Below are 10,637 nucleotides of genomic sequence, written 5' to 3' on the forward strand. Positions count from 1 at the left end.
TGCAAGCCAAACTCTACCATACAGCTATGATTTTGGCCTCAACTCAAGAGCATCCTTTGGAAGAAGACCTCTTTCAAACATCTCAGCCAAGATCTTCTATCATATAAACCAGCTCAAACTTTGTAGGTCTTTAAGAATTAATATTTTAATCCCCCTGCAACTAATGTCCATACAGATCAGTTGAAACTCTGGCTCACAGCCCAGTTCATAGAATACTTCTCTAAAACAATCCTCAGTGCAAACTACAGGGGGGAAAAGAAGGAAGATTACAGCTGTATTGCGACAAATAATTGATCCTAGTTTAGAGCTCTTACATAATTTCTTGGTAGCAACTAAGTTGTTTCTTGCTCTTACAAATAATTTGCTTGCTCATGAATCCACTGGGATCAAGCAAGTTTCAAGTTCCTTGCTTTTTTGGCTTACTCTTACTTTTTTTTCTGCCTTTCAACTTTCAGAACTGTGAGTATATCATAGTCACTAGTATAGCAACAATTATGTGACCTAGAAACATTGAAACATAGAAATATAGAAGATTGACAGCAGAAAAAGACCTCATGGTCCATCTAGTCTTCCCTTATACTACTTCCTGTATTTTATCTTAGGATGGATATATGTTTATCCCAGGCATGTTTAAATTCAGTTACTGTGGATTTACCAACCACATCTGCTGGAAGTTTGTTCCAAGCACTTACTACTCTTTCAGTAAAATAATATTTTCTCACGTTACTTCTGATCTTTCCCCCAACTAACCTCAGATTGTGACCCCTTGTTCTTGTGTTCACTTTCCTTTTTAAAAAGGACCTTGGAATTCCCTAAGTGAATTACAACAATAATTCACAAAATTATCTTTGATAAACCAGCATTTTCACTGGTCTCTTAAATGACTGATTCTCAAAGGCAGGTGCCCTTCAGATTATCTGTGCAAGGGGTGGGTTCTAACTTACCTCGCCATCAGTTCACTTCTTCCCACACCAGCTATGTCGTATGGGCATGGGTGTGCGCTTCACATGCACAGTGCCAAAAACTCTGCTTCTGCACATGCGCAGAAGCAAAAACAAGCAAAAACAAGCAATCAAAAAGAGCAAAGAACAAGATGGCGGCATTCAAGGACCAGCACTAACAGAGCTGGCTCCATGACTTTACCACTGGTTTATTACCAGAATAATATAGAATTTGTGCGATCTGGGAGGAACCCACTTTGGTACTCACAGATCCAATCTCCAACTCATTTTTTTTTACAATCCTAGGATCTGATTCCTGAAACTCCACTTTGGATTATTTTACACCAACTTTAAAATGCCCTTAAATTGTTTATGTATTATAAGTTTGCAGTGAAGAGTTATGTTGGAATAATTTCCTTGAGAACTGCTATTACTCCTACGTATCCCTGCACTTTGAGCAAGAATGTGGATTAGTTAAAGTGGAGTGGAGGCCTCAGAGAACATTAATATAAAAAGCTCTCAAAATAGTGTGGGGAAATCACATTTTCAGCCTTTGGGGGAGCGGTCTGGCCAGGACTTTGACTTATAATACACACCTAGATTTCTGAACCTTTTCTATGTCTGTTATATAAGTTCAATGGTAATGCCTTTGTTTTTAAAGTCATGGGTGGGATTGACTGTTCTTGCTGTCTTCCATCTGCTATTAAAGTCTTCTGCTTCTCTGATCACAATCATTATACAAGGTTCATTTGCTTTGACCTACTAGAATAAGATACTAACAATGAACTTCAGCTCTCATCTCTAATATAAGAATGATAATGCTAATGTGTTTTCCATGGCTACCTTAAGGATTCTTAAATAATATATCTAAAAGTGTTTTGGATGCATTAAAAAATGCTATAAAATCATTATTTTATATGGGGTTGCCTACAGTCTGTGTTTTCAGAAATTTCTAACGAAGCTGAGCTGGTTCTCCTTTAGTCTTCCCTCTATTTCCCCTTATTAAATTACTGCATAGTTTATTTTATCCATTTGTTTCAGGACTGTCATGATTGCTTTAACTGTCTATATAAATATTTATATTTATATGATTTATAGAATTTTTAATCTGCAATAGTTCATTTTGTTATTCCTTGAGAAACGTCTTAAAGGTTTACTGTTGGACATAATATGCATTTTATCTTATATTTTCTAGATGCAATTCAAGAAATATGAACCAGAAGATGCTCTTGTTTCACAAAGCAAAAAGAAAATCTGACTTTGTTAAAGCCACTGTATTGACTGGCACAACTTGAGACATACCCCATTTCCCTTTCAGCATTCTGAAAACAACATGACAATAATCCTAGTGCATTTGCATGAAAAATGAATTTGCAAGCATAATTGTACACAAAAAATGTAGCATAATATTAAATATTATAATATTAGCCACCCTGTGTCCCATTGGGGATTGGGCAGCATAGAAGTCAAATAAATAAAATAAAAATAAATAAAATAAATAAAAATGGTACCAAGGAAATGGGGAAAATATAAGGAATTATGAGAACAGGAATGGCATTACAGGGTAAAGATATTACTTTAAGAAGATCTTACAACATTCAATTATTTGCTTAAGTTAGCACTCCTCTAGAATAACATCAGATCACATGCAGAACAGAACACAGGGTTGTTTTCGCTTTATTACTCTGTCCCCAATTAAAAAGGATGAGAGGACATAAGACAATTGCCCAGTAACCTATTGCTGTCAGCATGTGTGTGTGGTACATTGTAGTTATTTAAAATATGTTAACGCTGTATTAGTTTTTGTCTTTTCAACAAATTCACTCTGTAAACATAGAATTTATGGAAACAGAACTGCAATCTTTTAGAGCTTTGTACATTGCTCACTTTCCATCTGATCATGTAATAACGCAAAAAACCCTTCTCATGTATTCAACCTGTTCTATAATTAAAGTCATGCACTCACACGCGTGCACAAACACACACACACACACAAGATATACAGAAAACCTTTGGAATCACTAACTTAATATCACTATTGACTCCATTCATAAATAGGGATAAAAAATTAGAAATGTAATGTTTTCTATAACGTATTGTTCTTTTCATATTAATATATTGTTTCTTTTCTACATCAGGCTATGATCAATTAGCTACCCAAATGCATGCATACTTCCCAATTTATTTTGTTTCATATCTTTATTTAGAAGTAGAATAAAACAGAATAACAGAGGTCTTGGAGGTCTTGTAGTCCAACCTGCTGCATAGGTAGGAAGCCCTACCACTTTAGACACAAATTGTTGTCCAAACTCTTCTTAAAAACGTCCAGTTGTTGGAGCATTTACATCTTTTGGAGGCAAGCTCTTCCACTGATTAATTGTTCTAACTGCCTTCTCCTGGTCCCGTCAACTAAACAATGTCGGTTGGCGGGCCCCAGGGGAAGAGCCTTCTCTGTGGCGGCCCCAACTCTCTGGAACCAACTCCCCCCGGAGATTAGAACTGCCCCTACTCTCCCTGCCTTCCGTAAAGTTCTTAAAACCCACCTTTGTCGTCAGGCATGGGGGAACTGAAACATCTCCCCCGGGCACATACAATTTATGTATGGTATGTTTGTGTGTGTGCTTGTTAGTATATTGGGGTTCTTTTTTAAACTTTTTAAAAATATTTAAATTTATTTGAATCTATTTAGATTTGTACGATTTGTTTATGCCTTGTTGTGAGCCACCCCGAGTTCACGGAGAGGGGCGGCATACAAATCTAAATAATAAAATAAAATAAAATAAATAAAATAAAAATTCTCCTTAATTCTAAATTGCTTCACTCCTTGATTAGTTTCCATCTATTGCTTCTTATCCTGCCCTCAGGTGCTTTGGAGAATAGCTTGACTCCCTCTTCTTTGTGGCAACCCCTGAGATAGTGGAACACTGCTATCATATCATTCCAGTCCTTTTAATTAAATTAGACATACTCAATTCCAGCAATCATTCCTTGTGTTTTAGCCTCCAGTCTCCTAATCATCTCTGTTGCTTTTCTCTGCACTCTTTCTAGAGTCTCAACATTTTTTTTAGATTGTGGCAACCAAACCTGGATGCAATATTCCAAGTGTGGCATTACCAAGGCATTATAAAGTAGTATTAACATTTCATGTGACCTTGACTCTATCCCCATGTTAAGGCAGATAAAATTAATCAAAGAATACACATTTGAAAGATGAAATCATAAATGTAGATCAATCTCTACTAAGTTGGTATTCTATGTCTGAAGCCACAGTCATAGCATATTTAGGGAATTTTAAGTTGAGGTCTAATGTAAGATTTTTCTGACCCAGGTAAAATATTCTCACATTTGGTGTTATCAGTTAGTCCTGTACTGACTTACAGGTTAAATTCGAAATATCGTGCAAAAGTATTTCAATAATTTAACTTAAAAGGTGAAATGTAATATATGAGAGACTCATTACATGCAAAGCAAGATATTTCAAGCCGTCATTTGTCATAATTGTGATGATTATGGGGTACAGCTCATGAAAATCCTATATCCACCATCTCAGAAAATTAAAATATTATATGCAATCAATACAACAAAGACTGTACATAGAACAATATTGGACCTCTGAAAAGTATAAGCATGCATATGTACTCAGTACTTGGTTTGGTCCCTTTTGCAGCAATTACTGCCTCAATGCGACGTGGCATGGAAGCTATCAGCCTATCACACTGCTGGGGTGTTATGAAAGACCAGGATGCTTCAAAAGGGCCTTCAGCTCTTCTGCATTGTTTGGTCTCATGTCTCTCGTCTTTCTCTTGGCAATGCCCCATAGATTCTCTATGGGGTTCAGGTCAGGCGGGTTTGCTGGCTAATCAAGCACAGTAATCACGCAGTCATTGAACCAGGCTTTGGTGCTTTGGGCAGTTTGGGTAGGTGCCAAGTCATGCTGGAAAATGAAATCAGCATCCTCATAAAGCTCATCTGCAGAAGGGAGCATGAATTGCTCCAAAATCTCCTGGTAGATGGCTGTGTTGATCCTGGACTTGAAAGCACAGTGGACCAACACCAGCAGATGGCATGGCTCCCCAAATCATCAGACTATGGAAACTTCATACTGGACTTCAAGCATCTTGCAGTGTGTGCCTCTCCATTCTTCCTCCATTCTCTGGGTCTTGGTTTCCAAATGAGATGCAAAAGTTTCCATAGTCTATGTTGATTGTTCGATTTGACTTGTTTGACCTTATGCTCATTTGACCCCTATGACAATCATTAAGTGTTGTACCTCATGATTCTTAACAAATGTATATTTTCTTTTATGTACACTGAGAGCATATGCACCAAAGACAAAATTCCTTGTGTGTCCAATCACACTTGGCCAATAAAAAATTCTATTCTATTCTATTCTATTCTGTGCTATGCTATGCTATGCTATGCTACAATCCTTGTTTTATTGATCACATGTAATATTATAGATAGAATAGAATAGAATTTTATTGGCCAAGTGTGATTGGACACACAAGGAATTTTTCTTGGTGCATATGCTTTCAGCGAACATAAAATAAAATATACATTTGTCAAGAATCATGTGGTACAACACTTAATTATTGTCATAGGGGTCAAATAAGCAATGAAGAAGCAATATTAATAAATATTAATAAAAATCTTAGGATATAGGATATAAGATAATATTCTAATTTTCTGAGATGATGGATTTGGAGTTTTCATGAGCTCTACCCCATAATCATCACAATTATAACAAATCATGGCTTGAGCTATCCTGCTTTGCATGTAAATCAGTCTCTCTCATATATTACATTTCATCTTTTAAGTTGCATCACGGAAATAAATGAACTTTTGTACGATATTCTAATTTTTCGAGTTTTACCTTAATTCAGTTGTTCTTTTCAATTGATTAGCTATGTTAATGAAAGTATTTGTTCAGCTCATGTTTTTCTATGTCCAATTGTCCATGTTCCAATTTCACACAGTTTCAAATTTCTGTGTGATGCCCTTTATGACAGTTTATTTGTGAGACTATTTTTGGACACCGGTATTCTTCCATAACTGATACTTTTCCTTTTTCTTAAAGAAAAGCTTAATATGTGCATTTTCATCCAATTACTCATCAAATTGGCCTCATCCTTCCCCTTTTCACACACAATATATGTTGCTTCTTCAGACATTACTCTTTGACAAAGAAAGAGTTATCAGTGGAGGTCACATTAGAGAAATCATGATTAGAAATAAAGTTAATAACTCATGGTTACAAGGGTTGCACGTTAACCATCATTTAAAAGAGAGAACCAAGATTAGAAATGATAGCTAGAAAAGAAATATGAAAATAGCAGTAAGACATCAAAAGAAAGTTACTGTTAAACTAAATGAAAACTTTTAATGTAGGGCCACAAGTTTAGATACAAGGATACAATCCAAGGTACTTTATAAAAGCAAAGAATTTAAATTGCATGCCGTCCAGTCCATATATAGAACTTAAATGCAATAATGTCATTTTTCTCAAAAGGTTGTTGACGGATAATTTCCACTGCTTGGAGATGGCAAGTTAAAACTAGAAGTGGAAGGCAGGTAGTATAGCCTTCCCAATTTGTCCCTCCCCAAAGCATTTATTGCTGCCTGAGGCAGTCAACACAATTGACCCAATAGCATGGGTGAACATTTGTCTTCATTAATTGGCAACTCTGATTCTGCAGAACAGTTTGCATGTAGCTGTAGCAAGCAAATCTACACACTCACTTTCCATTTTATACTTTTATCAACAACAACAAAAAGCAAGGAGACACTAAACATGAAAATTCAAGGAAAGACAATAAGGATAAGACTTTTTCATTAGAAGTGCTTCTACGTTTTCTCCCATATTCAAAAACTTCAACCTGAAGAATAGCTTAAATGCTAGATACCAGTATATAAGAATGTATGATTAATTAATTTTAGAGTATAGGGTTTTTTCCTCTTAGATTCTACAAATCAATCTCACTGGTCCACAAAATGTAAGCTGTACCGGAAGAGATAGCTAGCACTGGCTCATAAAGAGTCTATCTATGAAATTAACATCTGGCATTTTAAATTTGAGTAAATCCATTAATTGAGTAAATCCATTAATTAATGCTTTTATCTCTCCTTCAGGAAGCAGACTTTTTGCTCCTCCAAAGGAATAATAATAAAAAAGAACCTCTAGCTTTTCAAAGTCAACTAAGTCCCAGATTGTATTTTTCACATCCGGTATTATTTTTATAATGCACATATTTGCTTGAATTTTAGCCACATTGATTTACTAACTGAATAAAAATCTTTATTGTAGCTCTGTGCCACTGTATTGATGGATAAAGTTTTCATTTAATTTGCAAGCTTAAGCAAACATTAAAATGTTGCTCTTCAATTAGCATGAATTCACTTATGTGTATAAAATATTTGCTGTGATTGCTATGCAAAAGGCATATTCTTAATCAGTATATGACAACAAGCGATGCTTAGGATGCGTGGAAAGATTCATTGTCAAATGAGGCCTTTTCATCATATTTAAACTTTAGCGTTTCAGTATTTTTCTCAGAAGGCTGAGGAGTAAAATAAAAGGATTAAAGTACGTGTGATACTTTTATAAATACACTGAATTCAGTAAAAATCAAAAGGTAAGGAGTTTGATTATGGGTAAAAATGACCCTTTAATCTTATGCACAGTAATTCTGAAATCTAGCACGGCATGCTTCCCAGGACACATAGACAACATGTACAAAGAGCTGCATCTGGCAGCTTGCAAAAAAGATATTAGCCAGATTAAATAAAATTGTCATCATACTGACTCAGCGCATCCATGACCGTACCATTTCTATTGATAGGCAAACAAAACTTTAAAATCTAGTCCATCCTGTATTCTACACTTTAGTCATACTGGCTGAGAATTTATGGGAGCACACATGTTCAATACCTGGGGCCACCAGATTGCAGACAGTTGTCTTACAGGTTAATAGAGGTCATGCTAGCTTTATAAACCCAGAGAAGGAAACTGCACACATAGACACCCATCTTATTCACATCCTGGATTTCAACACTGCTATCCCATAACACAATTCCATTAATATATTAGCCTCCTCCACCATTTACTCCCACCTTCCATTCATTCCACTCTAGAATTCAACCACTGCATATTACAGGTTTCCTCAAACTGATGATTGACCAGCAACTCCTCTTAGCAGCAGCCAGTACATTTAATGGCCATGTTGGGTGGAAGCTGTCACTCAACATCTCCGGAAGGCTTGGAAGTTGGGTAAAGCTGGCACCCTGACTTACTTTCTCTCTCTTTCTACTTTGACGTGACTGGATGCCACTTTTCCATTTCTTGGTTGTTTATCCCTTGGATCATCCAACACGAAACCTGCCTATTTCCTACCAGCTTATTTAATTTCACCAATGCCCTGTTTCCACACATCACAGGGAAGAAAAGCTTTCACAAAGGTGGGTGAACTCTTCCCCAGCCAGCGGCCTTTGCAAAATGTTAAGCTTTCTCATTTTTAGTGAGATGCGTTTTAGTGAGATACATTCTCATTTAGTGATGCATTTTATGTGTATTTGGTTCCCAGAGTCCTCCCAGAGTCCTTTGGGAGTAGGGTAGCATATAAGTCCAAAAGGATGGATGGATAGATAGATAGATAGATAGATAGATAGATAGATAGATAGATAGATAGATAGATAGATAGAGACAGAGAGAGAGGGAGGGAGAGAGATAGTACCATTCACCATGGTTTTCACCACTATGGTGGGAGATTGAAATGCATCCAGCAGGGGGGAAAAACCACACCAGAATCATTCCCTTTGCACCCTGATGTAGGAAAGGAGGATGAGTGCTCCTGGAGACAATCTTTTTCTCACTCTGTTTTTCTTCTCTAACCATCAGCCAGAAATGGAGAATACCTCCCCCCTCCCAAAAAAACCCCCCACCTCAGGGCGGAAGGAGGTTTAAGCTAATTCTCCCCCTGGGTACCATCCTACTGTCTGAAGCTCAGGGGCTTTTAGTAGAAGGGCACCTGGTTGGAGAAAGTTGGTGCCTTTTATTCGAGAGGTGGAGAAGTTTGGGATGTAGGCACCTTACATCCTGTATGGTAGGCCACCTCCTTGACTTCATTCCAATGGGGGGGGGCTCTTCCTGCTTCCCCTACTCCCTCTCCAAACGGCAGACAGGTTCTTCAGCTTGGTCCTCTTTCTCCCCCACCCCAAAAAGCCCCACCTCAGGGCGGAAGGAGGTTTAAGCTAATTCTCCCCCTGGGTACCATCCTACTGTCTGAGGCTCAGGGGCTTTTAGTAGGAGGGCACCTTTTTGGAGAAAGTTGGTGCTTTTTATTCGAGGGGTGGAGGAGTTTGGGCTGTAGGTACCCCGATTGCCTGTAAGGTAGGCCACCTCCTTGACTTCACTCCGAGGGGTGTTGGAGCTGTACTCCTGCTTCCCCCACTCCCTCTCCAAACAGGTCATCAGCCTCCTCCTTCCCCCCCCTCAACACCCCCCCCCCCCCCGCTTACCTGTCTCTTCCTCATCGAAGCTGTTCATGCAGGGGAAGTAAATGGCCAGGGCTTCGAAGGAGGCGGACAAGCTGAGGCGACTTTGCGAGCGCTCCATGAAGAGCCCCGTGCCGGGGGCGCCACCGCCGCCGGGGGCTTCGGCCGCAGCGGCCGCCGCCGCCACAGCCGCCTGCGATTTGGCCAGCTTCGACGCCCCATTCTTCACGCGGAGTACAGCCCGCGGCGTCTTGGCTGCTGAGGGGGGGCCTCGGGGAGGTGAGAAAAAAAAATAAAGGGGCGCCGGGAGGAAAGGTGGAAGCGAGTCCAAGAGACGGCAGGGGATTAAAAAAAGAGCCGGGCGGCGATGGAGAGGATGGGAAAGAGCCGCAGGGCGGGAGAGAGAGAGTGGTACCCAAGGCTGGGTTGAAGGATGCTGAGAGCGGTACCCAAGGCTGGGTTGAGGGATGCTGGGGGGTGGGGGGGAGTCTGATGCTGCAGCCGGCCAGAGGGATACAGAGGCTACGGTTTGCCGCTGGATGCAGCACCGCTGGGATGCTCGAAGTTGCTGACGCCGCCGGAGACCCCCGCGGACGCTTCCGCTGCTCCGGAGGATGCAGGCGAGAGGACCACCTGATGCTCGCTCAGTCCCGTCTTCCCCGGACGCCCTCGCCTCCGCCGCCCGGCTTCCCAGTCGACTCCGTCCCCTTGCAACTCCTTGCGGCGCGGAGGCTGCACTCGCTCCGCTCCTTCATTCACTCCAGCCTCGGGGGAGGGCGGGGGCGGAGTCTGCCCGTGAAGTCATTCCTGGAAAGGCAGGGCCTCCAATCGTAGCCGGCTGGCGAAAGGCGAAGGGGAGGGGGGGCAGTGTGAGAGAGTCGCTAGTCTTAAAAGGGGCCGAGCTACTACGCTGGTTGGCGGGGGTTGTTGCTAAGCGAAAAGCAAAGGCGCCAGCGTCCCCCCCCCCCATCCCTCCCTCCCTTTTTCGGAATCCGCTGTCCAGTTTTCGGCTAGGGAAGTTTGGCTTCCAGAGCGCGCTGTGGACTATTAAAATACCGCCCGTCATCTGGAATGATTTGTTCTGCAACCCAACAAGACCGACACAGACTTCAGAGGAGGATCAGAACTGCAGAAAAAACAACTGCTGCCAACCTGCCTTCCATTGAGGACCTGTATACTGCACGAGTCAAAGAGAGGGCAGTGAAA

At 40.4% G+C, this 10,637-nt stretch overlaps 1 protein-coding gene across 2 annotated transcripts in view; it reads right to left on the minus strand.

The window, feature by feature from the left end:
- The window catches only part of RIMS4 (regulating synaptic membrane exocytosis 4), a 117,769-nt gene extending 108,217 nt beyond the window's left edge, over nt 1–9,552 (minus strand). For both annotated transcript variants that reach the window (XM_070748811.1, XM_070748809.1), the window contains exon 1: nt 9,456–9,552. In XM_070748811.1, coding sequence (XP_070604912.1) covers nt 9,456–9,552 — 97 coding nt within the window. The remainder of the gene's footprint in view (nt 1–9,455) is intronic.
- Nucleotides 9,553–10,637: the final 1,085 nt, after the last annotated feature.

This window comes from Erythrolamprus reginae, chromosome 3 (assembly GCF_031021105.1).
Source record: "Erythrolamprus reginae isolate rEryReg1 chromosome 3, rEryReg1.hap1, whole genome shotgun sequence".
In the NCBI taxonomy this organism is placed as follows: domain Eukaryota; kingdom Metazoa; phylum Chordata; class Lepidosauria; order Squamata; family Dipsadidae; genus Erythrolamprus; species Erythrolamprus reginae.